Here is a 19,420-nt window from a genome sequence, read left to right on the forward strand (position 1 = left end):
TGACAGCCTGGAAGCACCCTAAGAGACACAAGGTAGAAATGTATAAAACTGATTCAGAGTGGTGTGGAAGGAGTGAACACAGTAACCCGATTCAGAGTATGACCACAACAAACAATTTAGATCTTAAGGAATACATTGTCACTAGATCTTATGACAACCACCAGCATAGACATTCTCCTGTGTAAGTGTCTGAGGGCCCTGCTCTTGCCGCTTACCACCTACCTGGCCCAGGGTGGGGCCTGAAGCCTCACAGGGACTGCTGCGCTCTGCTGCCCAGGAGGACTCTCCTGTGTGAGTGTCTGAGGGTCCTGCTCCTTCCCGCCACTCACCATCTGGCCTGGGGCGGGGCCTGAAGCCTCACAGGGACTGCTGCGCTCTGCTGCCCAGGAGGACTCTCCTATGTGAGGACGCTCCTTCCCGCCACTCACCATCTGGCCTGGGGCGGGGCCTGAAGCCTCACAGGGACTGCTGCGCTCTGCTGCCCAGGAGGACTCTCCTATGTGAGGACGCTCCTTCCCGCCACTCACCATCTGGCCTGGGGCGGGGCCTGAACTGCTGCGCTCTGCTGCCCAGGAGGACTCTCCTATGTGAGTGTCTGAGGGCCCTGCTCTTGCCGCTTACCACCTACCTGGCCCAGGGCAGGGCCTGACGGGCCTCACTAGGACAGTTGCTGTTACTGCTGAAGGGGTGCAGAGTACTTTTAAAATGTTTTTTAAAATTTTTTTTTGAATCTTTTGTATGTGGGGGGTGGGTGGGGGTGGGATGGATGTTTATTGGGTCTGGGAATTTGTTTGATTTTTTGTTTTTGTAATTTTTTTGTTTTTTGTTTTTATTGTTTTATTTGTTTATTTTTTTAAAGGTGTTATTTTGTTCTTAAGGGGAGGGGTCAGGGCTGCTGGGGAGTAGGCCCAAGCCAACAAAATGGCTGGGACATGTTCCACAGGGGGGAATGCACTGGGACAACCGATCTCAGTGATCACGGGTAGGAGGAGGAGTTACGCTAAGACCAGACCATGTCATTACAGAGGAGGCAGGTTTAGTTGTTGTCTGAGGACTATCCCTGCCTCCGGGTCTGGTCCTGACCGGATGGATACTAGAATCAGCAAGGGATACCCACATGACCTGAAAGTGTTGCTGTGCAATGCCAGGTCAATGATTCATAAGACCACTGCCATCCATGACTTGATCATGGATGGAGGACTTGACCTGGCATGTGTAACAGAGACTTGGTTGGATGAAGCAGATGGGCCTGTCCTTGCCGCTGCTTGTCCACCAGGTTTCTCTTATGCACAGCAACCCAGGTCATGTGGGCGGGAAGGGGGGGGTTTGCAGTGATTTTTAGGAAGTCATTAGTTTGCACCAGGCGTCCTATTGGGAAGACCCAGTTTTCCGAGTACATGTTCTGGAAGTTGGGCAATAGGGGCAGTACAGGATTCCTTTTGGTGTACCGACCTCCCCGCTGCACCAAGGATTCCCTGCCCGAGCTACTTCAGGTTGTGGCGGATGTTCTCCTGGAGACACCTAGCTTGGTTGTCCTAGGGGATTTTAACATCCATGCCGACATGACCTTACAAGGGGCCGCTCGGGACTTCGTGGAAAGCATGGCCTCCATGGGGTTGTCCCTGAATAAGTCTGGTCCAACCCATAGCCGCGGACATGCCTTGGACCTGGTGTTTACTTCTATGGATGTTGGTGATCTGACACTAAGTAAAAGCGAAACGAAAGAAGTGCCATGGTCAGATCACTTCCTGGTGCACTTTTCTTCGCCGCCTCTGCATCTGCAGAAAACAGCAGCAGGAGACTTTTTCAGGTGGTTCACAATTTAGCGGAACCACCTGCGACATCGGGGCCCAGTATGGGCCACATGATCTCCTGCAATGATTTTGCAAAGTTTTTTGCAGATAAAATGGCTCAGATTCGGGAAGAAGTAGACTCCACCGTTGGAGCAGGGCCAGGGCGGGAGAGTGCTAGAGTCCTGTGTAGTCAAGTTGTGTGGGATCAATTCCAATCTGTTACCTCCGAGGACGTGGACAGGCTGCTTGGACGAGTGAGGACAACCACCTGTCTCCTGGATCCTTGCCCATCATGGCTTATAAAAGCTAGCCGGGAAGGACTGGGTGATGGGCTTCATGGGGTGGTGAATGCTTCCCTCCATGAGGGAGCCTTCCCAGACCCGCTGAAAGAGGCGGTTATTAAACCGCTTCTTAAAAAACCATCTTTAGATGCGGCCACGATGGCCAATTATCGCCCAGTCTCAAATCTTCCATTCTTGGGCAAGGTGATTGAGCGAGTGGTTGCTGAACAACTCCAGGCACGCCTGGAAGAAGTGGACCATTTGGATCCCTTCCAGTCGGGATTCAGGCCTCATCATGGGACTGAAACTGCCTTGGTCGCACTGGTTGATGATCTCCGGCGGACTAGGGACAAAGGTGAGAGCAGTTTCCTAGTTCTGCTGGATCTCTCAGCGGCGTTTGATACCATCGACCATAACATCCTTCTGGACCGTCTTGAGGGGCTGGGAGCTGGGGGCACTGTCATACAGTGGTTCCGCTCCTTCCTCCTGGGCCGTGTTCAGAAAGTGGTGGTGGGGATGAGTGTTCAGACCCCTGGGCTCTCACTTGTGGGGGTGCCTCAGGGTTCTGTCCTCTCCCCCATGCTTTTCAACATTTACATGCAGCCACTGGGAGAGATCATCAGGAGGTTTGGGCTGGGTGTTCATCAGTATGCGGATGATACCCAGCTCTACCTCTCTTTTAAATCAGAACCAGTGAAGGCGGTGAAGGTCCTGTGTGAGTGTCTGGAAGCGGTTGGAGGATGGATGGCGGCTAACAGATTGAGGTTGAATCCTGAGAAGACAGAAGTACTGTTTTTGGGGGACAGGAGGCGGGCAAGTGTGGAGGATTCCCTGGTCCTGAATGGGGTAACTGTGCCCCTGAAGGACCAGGTGCGCAGCCTGGGAGTCATTTTGGACTCACAGCTGTCCATGGAGGCACAGGTCAAATCTGTATCCAGAGCAGCTGTTTACCAGCTCCATCTGGTACGTAGGCTGAGACCCTATCTGCCTGCAGACTGTCTCGCCAGAGTGGTACATGCTCTGGTTATCTCCCGCTTGGACTACTGAAATGCGCTCTACGTGGGGCTACCTTTGAAGGTGACTCGGAAACTACAACTAATCCAGAATGCAGCAGCTAGACTGGTGACTGGGGGCGGCCGCCGAGACCATATAACACCGGTCTTGAAAGACCTACATTGGCTCCCAGTATGTTTCCGAGCACAATTCAAAGTGTTGGTGTTGACCTTTAAAGCCCTAAACGTCCTCGGTCCAGTATATCTGAAGGAGCGTCTCCTCCCCCATCGTTCCGCCCGGCCGCTGAGGTCCAGCGCCGAGGGCCTTCTGGCGGTTCCCTCATTGTGAGAAGCCAAGCTACAGGGAACCAGGCAGAGGGCCTTCTCAGTAGTGGCGCCCACCCTGTGGAATGCCCTCCCATCAGATGTTAAAGCGATAAACATCTACCTGACATTCAGAAGACATCTGAAGGAAGTTTTTAATCAGGGAAGTTTTTAATATGTGACATTTTAGTGTATCTTTCATCTTTGTTGGAAGCCGCCCAGAGTGGCTGGGGAGACCCAGCCAGATGGGCGGGGTACAAATAATAAATTATTATTATTATTATTATTATTATTATTATTATTATTCTTTAAAGAAAGCTAATACTTTTTAATAGGGCCATACGTATCAAAGGCTATATTTGGGGATGAGATTTCCATATTAATAGATAGGAATAACAGCAGGATATTGTGTCTTAATTAAAAGCTTCCCTCAGGGCGCCCGGTGACTGATGTATGAGACAGAAGGCTGGACAAGGGCTTTTGCTCGTCTTGAGTGATGCAGTTCTCCATTCTTTTGTTCTCATTATTCACCCCAGGATTATAAACTAAGCTATTATTTGGTTCAGCAAGTTTTAGGACTGGGCCATACATTTTATGATTGTAGCACCTCGGTGCAGAAAATTACCTTCCAGAGAATTACTTTGCACATCTAGATAAGAAGTGCAATTAGTTTTAATTGCTTGCAAATGGCAACCAAACAATATTTTAGATGTGTGCCTTTCTCCTACTTTGAGGGAATCAAGGGTTTTTCCAGGCAATTCAGAACAAGCATGCCCTAAACAGCATTTGTAGGTAGCAAGCAATACTTTGCAAGTCCCACACCAGCAGGACATCTAGTCCTCCTGTAAAGGGAATGGTTGCCATACTTTGTGCATCAACCTAATCAACAGCAAAAGGAAATGAAAAGTAATAGTAATGCAATAAGAGGTTGTTGAAATGACATTGTGAGATTGTCAGACAGGAATGGAATTCGTTATCTTTTAATGTTTTAAATAAAACGTGTCAAGATTACAAAACTGGGGAGCTTACATCCTTCAAGAACTTTTATTTTATTCTCAAACCCACAAACATGGCATGATTTGGGCTGGATCTACACCTATTGCAAAAACGCTTAATTTTTTTTAAAAAATAATAGCTCTCAATGCAGTTTCCCATTGATGATGGATTGCTGTACTACATTGCCCCCTGCTGTCACATTTTTATAATGCATTTTAACGTTATAACTGACCAGTGTAGATTTGCTCCTAGTGAAGAGAAATGGTGTGTCTTGTATTTGATAAAAATGTTGCATACTCATACAGTAACTTCCAGGTATTTCTGAAACACATACAGCCAGACTACAAAGATGAAAATACCATGATTTCCTCAGATATAAAATATTGAGTGTTGTTTGGGAATTCTAAGAAAGAAAGAAAAATCAAGGCAGTTTTGAAATAAGTGATTAAAATCAGTGCAGTTTTTAAAGTCCCTGGCTTCTTGATTCAAAAGGACATTCAACTGAATCCAAATATAGATGAAAACCTACTACTTGATCTGAGGAACCACCTTGCAAAATTTTGTTAAAATCAGGGCAGTTTTGAGAGGTTCAGCCCACCATCTTGATTCAAAATGGTGGTGAATCGTAGTCAACATAGACAAAAACCTACTCCTTGAGCTCCCTAACCATCATGCAATGTTTGGTTATGATGTCTTAAGTGGTGTCCAAATGGATAACCAACAAATGAACAATTTCCCAAAATATATAGCAGAAAGAAAATATATCACATACAGCATTTGGAAAAGGTACTAAGCCTACAATTTGATCCTGACTTGTTCTTAGGAGGTAATTTAATTATTGTTTGATTTTATACCAATGTCATATATTTGATGTTAGCCGCCCTGAGCCCAGTTTCACCCGGGGAGGGCGGGATACAAATAAAAGATGATGATGATGATGATTACAATGGAAGAACAAGTGGAGAAGTGCCAGGATAGAACACAACGTTTAGTGCATTAAAAACTAAGGCTGTGCACTGGATTTCTCTGGGGCTGAAATCCTGAGCCAAACTGGGTGTATTCAGAAGGATTTGGACCTCAGGCAAGAAGGAGAGGAAGGTGTGAGTGAGAAGGACAATCTGCAAAATAGGAGGGACCTACCACACAGCTGTGTCTTGACTGGAGAAGGAGGGCAAGAGCCTTTCCTTCCACGCCTCTCCTTCTTCCTGCCCCTGAAGCAGCACTGAGCAGGACTTGATGCTCCTTCTTAACAACCGTTGAACAGGAGGATCCAATCCTGTGTGATCCTGTGTGGTGCTGCTCCTTTTGCAATCTGATCCTGTGTGGTGCTGGCACACGGCCTCCCAACTATATTTTTAATACGTTCAAATAGGATTTTAAAAAACCCTTTAAAATTCCTTTGCTACACCCCTGAAGTGATTTAGGGATGGATTTGGTGACCCCCCTCAGCAGAACAGGATGAATTGGTCTGATCTGGTGGCCACAGATCGAGACCACAGGGTGGATTGGGGGGGTCCACCCCCCCAGTAAAATCTCATTTTGTGGAATGGGCCTATGCCAGTCTTTCAAACAGGGTGGGGTGGGGGAGGAAAACAACTATTCAGGGCATCCTGCAGCCAAGATTCAAAGCTGTCATTTGGTAAAATGTAATTTCCCAGCCACTGTGATTGTAGGGAGAGAAGAATCAAAATGTGCCACAGGCTCAGAAGCTCTTAAGACAGATTAAGATAAGCCTAACATTAAGTGTTGTGCAATTCATAATTCCCAAGTACATTTCGTGACGGCTGAGGCTCTTGATTTGTGACTTTTCCCATTCGGAGTTAATAATTCTGAAATAAAAATGTCACAGAGGAAGGCCTACATGTCTATTAACTGCGTCTTGGCACCCATTGTGTTAATGAAAAAAATATGCAGATTTGATGATTAGCTGTAACTAAAATGTACAGCCCTCCAGCCACGATTTGCTTTTCGATGTGCTCTAAAGTTACACCAAATGAGTTGTCTAACCCTGGGTTAGACTCTAAGGCTTTTGAGCTTGGATGGTTTCCTTTTCAAACTGTTTGGCATAGATCAAAAAGTTGATTTATTTCTTTCCGTCTTGCACTCCCTCCCAAGCTGGAAAGCTGCTCCGCCTTCCCAGGATCAGGCGCGAAACCTAGGTAAGGTTTTAGACACGGCAAAAGCTTCAGAGCAGTTTTCCTCTTGTGATGGAAGAGCAAAATGAAGAAAGCAGAACAATGGTAAGAGACGATATTAGAATTATTGCTTTACAGCTCTCTACCAAAATGGATATTTTGCCAGAGTTACCATAGATTTAATCTTTTGTTTGTTTGTGTGTTTTGCAATCAAAGATAACTAACCCGAAAATAGTGAGCAAGTCATCGTACTAAAATGCAAGTGATTAGTATATATTAGCATATCAATTAGTATATATTTCTCGTGGAAATGGATTGTTTTAGTGGTGAAAAAATCCTGTTGTGTAATAGGCACCAATGGACAGGTCATTTCAACAGTTTCATCAATCGCAATCAGGTGCATTTGGAAATAGATTCACACATGCTAAAACGATATTGCTTTTTCTGCCTTAAATAAAGTTTCTGGGGCTGCAAGACTGTATCTGATGACCTGGCTATCATCCTCATTGAAATCAGTGGGATATACATTTGAATCGACACATATAGAACCATTCTTCTCCCCACCTTTTGGGACACATTTAAACACTAAAGAAGAACCTGCATAAAAACTCTAGATTGGTACTGATTTCAGTGACATTTACACCCTGCCCTTAGTACTCTGGCTAGTAAGTGCAAGCTCTGTCAACTCCTACATCCATGCAATCTCAATTTATTTTAGGAGCATTTTTAAGGGTTTAGAAGGGCTATTAGGGATGCTGGGGTCTGGTGCCTAGCTATGCTTTTCAATTTAATGAAACAATAAAGAAGAGGTGGATGTGATAGCATGTACAAATAATGCTCGCATAGCTCATTTCTTTACACTCAAATAAAGATGTGTATTAAGCTTAGTAAAAGCAGGAGAGTCTGTGCTAGTTCAGTGTTTCTCATACTTTTTGAACATGAGTCCCCCTTCTAAATGAACTCGTCTATTTTTCTCCACCACCCCCTCCAATGACCCAGCAGCAATAATCTGTTTTGTAGATGAGATGCAGGCAGAGAGAAGAAGACCCTTGCTCTTGTGTCACACATAACACAGTCATGTGTGAAGAGTTGGTGCTGCATGCAAAGAGCTATGGGTTGGGGTTCCACTCCTATCACCAGCGCTAGCAGAGAAACGGGACAGAATTTATTTGACACCCCTCTAAAACAATGTACCGGGAAGCATCATAAAAAGAAAACAGCAGGTCTTTCTGAGGAACCTTTTTCACAAGGTTGACACACGGATGATAAGGCAATGAAGGGGCATCTGCTGGGGACATTCAATCTACCCAGGTTTGGACTTGGGGGACAAGGGGACGTGCCACCTACTTTATGATTCCATCCCTCTCTGAAACCACATGCTTTCCCTGTAAATCAGGAATGGAGAACTCTGGCTCTCCATATCTTCTTGGCTTCCATTATCCATGGCCATTGGTCATGCAAGTTGGGCCTGATGGGGCTTGGGAATCCAGTAATATCCAGAAGGCCACAGGTTCCTCACTCCTTCTAAACCACCCCTCATTTGGGCAACCACAGTATAAGAACAGGATTTGTTACATATTCTAATCCTGTAAAAAATGTTACTGAATTGTTAACGATCCCATCACCTACCTCAATTCTCAGTGTATATAACCTACTTGAGGTCATCTAACAAGGATTAGTTATCTTTTAATACTGGTGGATTTGTGATTACAGTACTAGAGCGTTTAAAGGATTTGTTATTTTTCCAGCTTTTCAAAGAATCTATACAGTGGTACCTCGGAAGACGAATGCCTCGTAAGACGAAAAACTCGCAAGACGAAAGAGTTTTTCATTTTTTTAGTTGCTTCGCAAGACGAATTTCCCTATGGGCTTGCTTCGCAAGATAAAAACGTCTTGCAAGTTTGTTTCCTTTTTCTTAAAACCGTTAATACCCAGGGTATCCGTGCTTCGCAAGACAAAAAATTCGCAAGACGAAAAAACTCGCAGAACGAATTAATTTCATCTTGCGAGGTACCACTGTATTAATAAAGAAGTAATGCTTTGTCTGCACTGATGGCAAATATGGAACCAATGTGGATTCTCAGTATCTCATGAGTCTGGCCATCCTGGTACAGATGTAACACTTGTCTTATTTTTGTGTAAACTCATATCCTTGGCCATAGGAACAGCACAGGATTAAACTCTGTGGAGGCCCCTAGGCAGTTGACATCTCAGGGGACCCCTTGTGTGCTTGCTCTAGTGGAATAACATTGAACTAAGAAAGCTTGATTGTAATTTTCTTTCAAGATCAAATCAATATTATTTTGATCCGTTATCACGGGGCCGCTAAAAGGCGTGGGGCCCCTAGGCCTGTGCCTACTCTGCCTATTGGTAATCCAGCACTGCATAGGAAGAGAAAAGTTTGAAGACTGTGATAATGCATGGTTGCGATTCACTTACTGATTTCAACGTAGCCTTTAAAGGCTTTGGTTTTCATAAGAATGAGTGACAAATGTAACATTTTCTTACTTCTGCCGACAGCCTCAGCACGCTTAGAAGCAAAACCTGTTACCTACTAGCAAGTAAATGCAATTAGAAGAAAGGCGAAAACTTGTCGATTTACCATACAGTACATTTAACATGCCACATACGAATGATTTTTAAGATGCAAATATTTGCTGGCAAATCTAGAGAAAGAAAAGAAACCTTCTATGCTTATGCGTGCAGAAGTGTAGGTTTCTCTGGAGGGCATGCTTCCTTATATCAAAATGTCCAGATTCACTGAAGTCGCTGCCAAATGCTCGCTGACTTCCGTGGATTCAGGTTACCCCCTTAAGCCCTACATCTCTGTGCTTTTCAAAAAGATATGTATTCCTCCAGCGCCTAAGGGTCAAATTACTCAAGCATTACATCATTGTAGCGGAAGACATGCGCCCTGAAGGGGGAAGCCTCATTGATTATAGAGCAGGAGCACTACCTCAAACAATTCTCTCTGAAGGACCCCGAAGGGCAGATATACCACCAAATATAATCTCTGGAAAGAGGATCCATGTAGGCGGTGACATGATTATGTATGAAAAGTATATATAATAATTATGAAAGCCATTGAATTTGTATGTCAACTAAACTCCATCGGGAATGTATTCTAAATGCTGTACAGAAACAGACAGTGGGTCGATCAGGTGGCCCTCAGGGTGATTGGCTAAATATCTGAGTTTCCTTTATATATATATATAAATGATGGAATCAGGTTTCTAGGGGTTCTTGGGAGAAAAGGTAGACGGCAGATGGCCATCCTACCTGAAGGAGCGTCTCCACCTCCATCGTTCTGCCCAGACACAGAGGTCCAGCGCCAAGGGCCTTTTGGCGGTTCCCTCGCTGCGAGAAGCCAAGTTACAGGGAACCAGGCAGAGGGCCTTCTCGGTAGTGGCACCCGCCCTGTGGAACTCCCTCCCACCAGATGTCAAAGAGAAAAACAACTACCAAACATTTAGAAGACATCTGAAGGCAGCCCGGTTTAGGGAAGCTTTTAATGTTTAATAGGTTATTGTATTTTAGTGTTTTGTTGGAAGCTGCCCAGAGTAGCTGGGGAAACCCAGCCAGATGGGCGGGTATAAATTATTATTATTATTATTATTATTATTATTATTATTATTATTATTACGTCTGTTAAAAACCTCCAATGAAGGGGAGTCGATTTCTACTTCTGAGGTTGTCTATTCCACTGTCAAATAGTTGTGGCCATCAGCAAGTTCTTCCTAAAGTTTAGTTTCAGTCTCCTTCCTTGTAATTATAATTCAAACCAGGGACCCCATCAGGAAAGAGGTTCCTCTGGGAATGCATGTTTGAATAGTTAGTTCCACTGGGGCATGACAAGTCACAGGGATGGATGAGGAGGTGTGGCCAAACTCGAGAGACCCATGGCATGCTGTGGTATGGGGCACCATCCGCTGGGGGCACCAAAGTGCTTCAGATGCAAACTGTATTGGCTTGCCAGTTGGCCCTGGGACAGCTTGAGAGAGAGACTTTGGATGTAAATTATATACCTGAGCACAGAATCATAGAATTGTAGAGTTGGAAGAGGCCACAAGGGCCATCTAGCTCAACTCCCTGCAATGCAGGAATCTTTTGTCCACCGTGGGGCTCAAACCCATAGAAGAAGAAGAGTTTGGATTTGATATCCCGCTTTATCACTACCCTAAAGAGTCTCAAAGCGGCTAACAATCTCCTTTCCCTTCCTCCCCCACAACAAACACTCTGTGAGGTGAGTGAGGCTGAGAGACTTCAGAGAAGTGTGACTAGCCCAAGGTCACCCAGCAGCTGCATGTGGAGGAGCGGGGAAGCGAACCCGGTTCCCCAGATTACGAGTCCACCACTCTTAACCACTACACCAAGCTGGCTCCCACACCCATGACCCTGAGATGAAGAGCCTCATGCTCTACTAACTGAGCTATCCGAGGTACGAAAGCACAAATGAGCCCCACACCCTGCATTTGCAACAATAATGATTTAATAATAGAAAGACATTCATTTTCAGTACCGCACACAGCAAAGTTGAATGTCAAAAAGAAAAAAAGGGGGGAAGGAAGAAGCAAAAAACTTCTCCCACTACATTTCCTGGCACAAAGTGCAAACAACATACCATACAAGATGTTAACAGCAGTTAGAACACCCTTTCCTTAGGACACCAGCATCTCTAACAGAGGTGATTACCTGAGGAGAACAATAGCCTGATTGTCAAAATGCTCAATGCAGATGACGGGAAGAACGTTAGTATTTATGGATGTAATTAAATGTCACTTGCAGTGTGAGTGAGCTGATACCATGTAATGTTATATTTACTTGGCATCAAGGAATAGCTTTCTGGGAATGTTTTAAAAAACAGAAGGAAGTCAGCTGAGCACTAAGCTGTAATGTAGCTGCTGTACACAAATACAGGAAAACTATTCAAGTTTATGGGGTCATGGGTCTTATTTTACAGTGTTTGTCAGCATATAAAATATGTACAAGCAGAAATCCAAGCAGGTGACAGGGCTTCCAGTTGTTGTTGTTGTTGTTGTTGTTGTTGTGTGCTGAGGGTCATATGTACAGAATATTGAGCACAGGATGTGTGTGCAAAAAATGCTGGTCTCTCAGAGGGCTTCCAAGTGTTGGGTTTCACACCACCACCTCCACAAATACACCTGATCCTTAAGTGATGCTATGGCAGGTAGACACTCACAAACCAGGTGTCAATTTCCTTTCTAGTCCTAATGTATCAGCAAGATTAGAATGAGATGAAGAGTAAGCATTCCTCAGTGGCAGTGATCCCATCCCCCCTACCCCAAGAACCACTTATGAAGGTTACTTCTCTGTTAAATGTTTCTTCTGTGGGATATTTCCTGTTTCATATTCTGGTTCCACACAACAGTCATTAGAGTAGTTGAAGTCTGGAAGCACCTCTGGAGAACAAATGCATTCCATGGAGACATTTGACGTATGTCAGCTGATATATATATATATGAGAGATCTTCAGCAACTTGTAGAAAAGTCCCACCCCATGCAAGCAGCACCTGTGGTGTTACATCAAATGAAAGCACTGGGGATGGAGAGTATCAAAGCAATGAAAATAAAAAGCAATGCCTTAAAAAAGAAGAATCTTTTAGTGCTGCCATGATACCTTCCGACGTTTCTGGGGATGGGTGGGTCCTGTGGGAAATTGGATACAAGTTCCTTGTTGTGTTATTTGTGGATCCAGATGCAATGAGGAGGCAAAGAGTCAGGTGTTGGGTTATAATTAGGCCACAAAATTATTGATTACATAGGCATCGGGCCTATATCTACGGAGTCAACTTGCTTGCTGGTTGATATGTTGCCAGCCAACAGATGGGCTTGACTGATGTTGGGGTCCCCCACATAGTGAATAGCTTCTGGTAGACTCCGAAATTCCTTTGGCTTGTGTGTGTCACTGAGTACATTCTTCAACTGACCCAAATGCTTTGTTGGTTAAGCTTGTTACTTCTACCTGGAATATATGCTGTCTCGTATGTAGCTCAGCACCTGAAGGATTCTAGGAAACAGATGGTATCTTTCAGGCTATTGCCATCATGGGATGGCCACCTGTAGGCTTGCCGGAAGGGAAAGTTGCATTTTACAGACTTTATCTTTCTTATGTCGCTCCTATTCATCTTGCTTTTTCAGTGGTTATTCAGGGGAGGCTTTTAGCCACAAGTGACACCCCCTTGATGGCATGTGCTGAGATGAGTGGAAGCCACAAGAACACTAGATAGGCATGACCACTGTGTGCAGGGCGCAGCTTGATAAGCTGCTCAGGCATACTGTCTCTTCTCTTGCCTTGAGGAAAGAGGTGTGGCATTATGCATGGAGAGACTGTTCTCCAAAGCGTTATCCTCTAGTAAACTCCATTGTGTACGGTGATACTATTATCGGCTCTAATTTGTGCTTAACCAACTTCAGCAGAGCACTAAAACATTGCTTGAGGGTAAGGTGTGGTGTACAGAGAAGAGCACCGGTCGGGTCCCTGTGATGAGGTGTTCTGCTAAGAGCGGGAGAGGGATCCCATAGAGACTTCCATCTTCTGCCTTGCTTGGATCAGTGACTCATATCTAACCATCAGGATTCCCATGGCGTTTTGGCAAAAGAATTTCTGAGTCACTGTGCCACCATCCCCCTTTAGGATGGTTTGCTAGAAACCGAAGTACTGTTTACCTCTCTGCATCCCCGTGGAAGCGGAAAGGTGACCTCTGGGTTTTTGTGCTTCAACAGGAATTCCATTGTTTTCTGCGATTGTTTACTGTAACTGAGGGATCCGGGTCATAAAGTATAAAGGATGATTTCCTTAAGATCTGCTGAGGTCCAGCACATTTATTTTTATTTTTTGCAAGAAGGGAAGAAAACTGCTGTCTTTAGCATTTCTATGCAGAATTATGCTAATTATATTCAATGTCACCGTTTGTTTCCTTTGATTTATAAACCAGTTTTAAGCGATTAATGTGAACATACCCTGAATGAGAAGGCTGGCAAAATATCTATGTTCTAACTAAGTGTCTTGTTGAGAACATAAGAAGAGTGGAGCAAGTATCTGTTCCATTGTCTTAGATCTGTGTCATTCATTAGGTTAACCAGAGATGAGGAATCAGTATCGCTTCAGATATTGTTGGACTCCAACTCCCATCAACCCCATTTTGGATGGTTAAGGGGTGATAAGAGTTGTAGTCCAACAATATCTGGAGAGTCAAAGATTCCTTATCCATGATGCAAACCAATTTATCACTCCACCCTCATTCATTACGGTGTGAAATTATTCAAGTACCAGTGCAATTCTTAAAGGATCATTTTCAGTAGCTGTTAACTTCACAGCCTTCCACCAAAGGGCCTGTTCAAAATGTAAGCACTAGTTTAAATCCTTGTCGTTTTTCCTGATCAGTGATGAAAGTTAATGTTTGCAACATGGAATGCTCATAGCTTGAGGAATGATCTGTCATCGGAATAAAGTAGCTGATTGGTTTCTGTCCATAACTATTGGTTGGTTTTCTAATTATTTCTTGTTGGCAGTCATTTCAAATCATATCATCAAGGTCATGTCACTCTGAGGTACCTTTTCAAATGTTACTGAGGGCTGTTTCCTGAACACTAAAGTACAAAAATAATTTCACTTTACTTGTTCAAGGAAGGCCTTCAAACTGGTACCTTTGAGTTGTTATCCTCTAACCTCTTCCTTGGGAAGATGCACCACTGAATTCAGTTGGACTTACTTCTGAGTTTACATTTATAGGATTATACTGTTAGTAGAAAGAGAGAGAGAGAGAGAGAATAATATAGTGATATACTTGACAACATCGAACTTTTCCTCATAGGTAAAAAAGTGGCTGACAGAAATTTGGTAGGTCAACCTGCAGCCGCTTGTGGAGTTCATCTTGTGGAGTGCCAGGCGCCATTTCTCAATTAAATAATAAAATATCTAGCTGGCTCTCACTTCATGACAAACAGTTGATCAGGGTGGTCAATGTGAAGAAGAGAACAAGACAATGTTAGATGAGCAGGAAATCAGATTAGATTAAGAACTAATGTGCACTCTTTTATCCACTGATACAGGCAAACACTGCTTGACACTCTAAGCGCAAAAGGCTTTGCTGTTCACTTACATTGCTGATGTACCATCTGATACATAAGAAGTCCTCCCCTGCCACACTTTTTGTATGTGTTTAACAACCAAGCAAAAAACTTAATATTCACTTGCCTACTTTATCCTGACATGTAATGGCCTGCCCAGTTTCTGTCAGATATGGTGCTGTTTCCTAATGATTCAAACTGTAGAAAATGTTCTCCGGGAGATGGCTGAAAATCATTGCTCTGGCTTCTAAATATTTCTGGACCATAACATTAGATGTCAATATGCCCAGAGAATTTGGATCGGCATTCAAATTCTTTCAAGTACATTTTCAAAAATGAGCAGAAAGGTTAGCGAACTCAAAGCTTGCGTGACTAAAAACATTTTCTGAACTTGAAAAAACAGAAATTCGGGTTTGGAGCATTTTGCAGCACTGGATCCAGAGCATAATCATATCAATGGAGAGATTTCAACTTATTCCTGTAATCAATCATTGCATTATGTTAGGAGTACTGTGCCTGTCATTGTACAGATGTTGGACTCGATTCCCATAAGCCCCAGCCAGCATGACCAATGGTCAAGGATGCTGGGAGTTGTTGGCTGGGTTAAAGGATGGTTGATCAGTGTAATAGACGAGGGTCAAGTATAAGGGACTCATACTATGAAGCACCAAGTCAAGGCATCAGATCAGTGCAGCACTGCTGTACTGCAATATCTACAACTGCCTGGTGTAGTGTCCTACAGCGCTATTGCATTGGGTTGTGTGAAAGTGTATGAAGGAAGCAGGGTTTATTTGGCCAACAATCTAAAAGCATTCTGCTGTAATTCCATGCAACCAGAATACAGTAGTTGTACAATGTTACAGTGGACATTCAAAACAGAGCTGTCTCATTTGCCAAATGTCAGATGGTCGTCCACAAAGTAAGTCACTCTAAAATCCCATTTAAATCAATGGGTTTTAGCACTGACTTTTTTCTGTGCTGTCTTGTGACCATTATACATAGATTCAAGAGCTTAGCATCATAGATATTTTACGTCCTTCATTTGCTTACTGTTGCCAGCTTTAAATGTCAACATCTTTCTTAAACCTGTCCAGTCTATTTATTTTGTTTCCTGGAATTGCCATTCTGTATTGTTGAAATGAAAAATCGTGTAAGAGACTGTTTTAAAAACAATTGGGTTTAAATGAAAATGTATGTTCGCTGGGTTGAATCCAGACAGACACTTATGTTTAGTTAAATGGGTCTGTTCCAAGCATGACTAAATCTGGGTCAAACCCCTTGAGAAGTCACTCAAATGACTTCAGAACATGATGTAGCATCCAGAGGTTCCCCTCTAATAGAAGGAGTCCTTCTATCGGAAAAAGGCCCCTTCTGTCAGATTAACCTCTTTCCACCAGAGGAAGGAAATCATTGGAAACCATCTAATCCAGAAGAGATGTATGTTCATTTGTGCTATTTGTTTTCTGGATGCAAAATTAAGAAGTTGGGTTGAGAAGGGAGTTGATGTGTGAAATTTCTTAGAGTTATCAAATCCCTGCTTTGTGTTCCATGCTTTGTGTTGTCTGCCTGAATTAAGCAGGGTCTGGCCATTCCATCCTTACATATAGCTGCCAAAATCTGTCATTGTGTTCATGAGAAATCACTGGAAAGTGGCTTTTATATCTAGAGCGCAGTGATGCAGTCCTCTAAACTGGTCCTGGTATGTGATTTCATAAGCAAATCTTCCCTCGGCATGTTCCTAGGGCTGCTATGTGGGGTATTGCAGAAAAGCAAATGTATACATTACAGTATATAAAATGAAATGAAATGAGATAGCATGATGGTTTAGATGGTTAAGCATCGCTCTCGGTCCTACAGCATCCATAATTGTAGCCAGGCTGAATGGGTAATATCTGCCGCCAAACCCGCTAGATTTCCTTGTAGAACATCTCTCTCTTCTTCCCTCTTTGCTTTTCTGTGACATTTATTTTCCTCTATCTATCCATCTTTACCCCCAAACCCCTTTTGGGCTCATGACGAGCTGCATTAAGGATTTGCTTTATCTTTTCCTTCCTCTGCTTCTCCCACCCCCCCATGTTCCCCCCACACCTTTTCCTAACCTGAAAGCATTATCCATTCCTTGTGCATTTATCTTAGCTTATGTGGTCGCCGTGAGATGAAGAACCTCAAGCAGTCAGTCTGCGGTTGATTTGAAAACAGGCGAGTCTCAACAATAAGCTTAAAGAAAGGTGTCAGGTATAAATCAATTCTTCAAACAACCAGGGTGCATTCCAAACTTCAGAGACACTTCTTTGTGCAAAGTGATTTCTCTCTCCCCCACCACCCGCTCTCCTTTTCTTTTCCCTCTGCCTGGAAGAGGATGAAAGTGGAGGAGTGGGGGCATTCATTTAGTGTAATAACGAGGGTGAAGCTCACAGGCATAATAATTTGGCAGCTGCTTTGCTTCCTGTAACAGTTAAACTTCTATATAGGTTTCTTTTTTTCTTTTTTTAAGCTGGGGGCTTCTCAAAAGCAAGTGTGTGTGCTTTTTGTTGTTGTTGTTGTTAAACTGCTGGTGGTTCACCTTATGCAGGAGCCTTGCAATTAATCTTGTTTGTATTTAAAAAGACAGCTTCCCTCTATAAGCTTTCCTGACCTATAATTAATGAAGATCAAAACTGTTACTAAGATGTTTAAGAAGGTAGAGTAGACATGGACAGTTCTGTAACAAGCACAGGAAGACTCTGTTCTTCACTCATATTTTTTCCACTCTTTTTTTTAAAGCGTTTCATATTCTTCTTTATATTGTTATCTTTGATTAAAGGGATGTGCAAATGATTATGATGGATAAACATTTGGAAGCGCCTAAAGCGCTGGTTCACACACTGCTTCTTTGTTGCAAGCTCTGATCTCTTATGTGGGGTCTTGGTGCCAGTTTCATGGTTATTATCATCCCTGCTCAATTATTCACTGCTGCCAATTTACAATGGAGACAGATCCATGTTTATTTGAAAATGCCTCAACACGCATTCGTACTACGGGTGCATATTACTGAGTACATATTAAACTCACAGGCAACTCCCATTTTATATGCGACCTATATGTGCCCACAGGGCCAAATCCAGAAGTGACCCGGAAACGTCATAAAAGATGTCACTAAAAGGGTGGAACAGGGGCAGAGTGGGGCGTTTCAATTTCACATGGTTTCACGTAAGCGCGCAATGACCCAGAACACAATCCCCGCGCAATCCGGGGGTTGCCTGTACTGAATTAAGTGTTATCCTGCAATCTGAATATAGATTTTACATTCAAAAGATCACAACATATGGATATTTACCACCCATTAGCAGACTGCAAGAAGATCAAACCTATCCATTCAATCAGCCCTGAGTGCTCACTGGAAGGACAGATCGTGAAGCTGAGGCTCCAATACTTTGGCCACCTCATGAGAAGAGAAGACTCCCTGGAAAAGACCCTGATGTTGGGAAAGATTGGGGGCACAAAGAGAAGGGGACAACAGAGGATGAGATGGTTGGACAGTGTTCTCGAAGCTACCAGCATGAGTTTGACCAAACTGCGGGAGGCAGTGGAAGACAGGAGTGCCTGGCGTGCTCGGTCCATGGGGTCACGAAGAGTTGGACACGACTAAACGACTAAACAACAACAAAGCAGACAGCCATAGCTCTTTCCACGCTTTATTTGCGTGTAGAGCACCCAGTTTAAAGTGGGGTATACTTCTTCCACTGCCCCCAACACCATGTTGCCATACTAGTTCTGCTCCTTGATGGTCCAGCACTGAGTGTGATTGTGTCTGTAAGGCAAACTCAACCCACAAACAGATGCTTGCTCAGAGATACCCCATGCAACCAGGAACCTGCCCTATTTTGTGTTCTGATCACGTACAGCCCCTAAATGTGAGCAGATACTAATGCCTGGGGCTTCTTTTGCAGACAACCGCACTGAAATTGTGATAACCAGAGTATGGCACTGATCTTCCACTCTGGCTTGAAACTGCGAGTGTCCTACACATGGTCAGCACTTATATAAGACTCATCTTGCAATAGGAACCATCAAACTAGGGTAAACTAGGGCCTGGGGCCTCTGCTTGGATTTTCAGAAATTGAAGGAAGTGGCCAGCTGCTATTCGTCTTTCGAGAGAAGCGCATCAGTCTCATAGTTCCGGCTTTCATGTATTGTGGCTCCTCAGAGGGTCCAGACCCCCAGTCTGAAACACAAGGCTTTGAATCAGGGATGGGGAACTTGCGGCCCTCCTGATGTTTTTGGACTTCCAACTCCCAACAGAAATGATGCGAATTGTTGTCCAACTCCATTTGCAGCATATGGTGTTCCTCAAGTCAAAGGCACACAGTCCGAAAGGTTGGTCAAGTTATTTTGGCACCCGAGGCAGAAAATCCCACAGTACCAACAACAATAATTTGCTACCTTTCATGCCACCCTAAATCAGCCGCTTGAGGCTGCCTCTTCACTCTGCCTAATGGCAGGGCCGGCACTGGTCTTGAGGGCTACAGGTTCTCCATCCCTCTTTTTTTTTTTAAAGAACAAGAGGCCTTGTCTAAAGAGAAGCAGGCCTCTGCCTGCTTCATTGCTATGGAAATGAAACACCTATTTTACAACAGCAGTTTAAAAGGTTAGCATCTGTAAGGTGGTGCCGTAACAGATTGGCTTAAGTGGGAACTGAGATCACCCAACATCTTATAAGGCTGAAGCCATAAACAGGTTTATTTCAGGCAAATGTATGCATGGGCCAAAACTTCAAAAGGAAATGCAGAGCAGTTGCATGATTTTACATGTAAATAAATAAATAAGTC

At 43.8% G+C, this 19,420-nt stretch overlaps 1 protein-coding gene across 3 annotated transcripts in view; it reads left to right on the forward strand.

The window, feature by feature from the left end:
- The window catches only part of EDAR (ectodysplasin A receptor), an 81,582-nt gene that overhangs the window by 14,836 nt on the left and 47,326 nt on the right, over nt 1-19,420 (forward strand). Inside the window, exon 1 of one of the 3 annotated variants that reach the window (XM_083735617.1) lies at nt 6,370-6,626. The exons of 1 other annotated variant lie outside the window; for it this stretch is intronic. In XM_083735617.1, the coding sequence (XP_083591743.1) occupies nt 6,594-6,626 (33 nt within the window). In that variant the 5' untranslated portion in view covers nt 6,370-6,593. Of the gene's footprint in view, nt 1-6,369; nt 6,627-19,420 lie in introns of those variants that run through there. One more of the 3 variants, XM_083735616.1, reaches the window with a different exon arrangement.

Source organism: Podarcis gaigeae (genome assembly GCF_964106915.1).
Source record: "Podarcis gaigeae genome assembly, chromosome: 4".
Lineage (NCBI taxonomy): Eukaryota > Metazoa > Chordata > Lepidosauria > Squamata > Lacertidae > Podarcis > Podarcis gaigeae.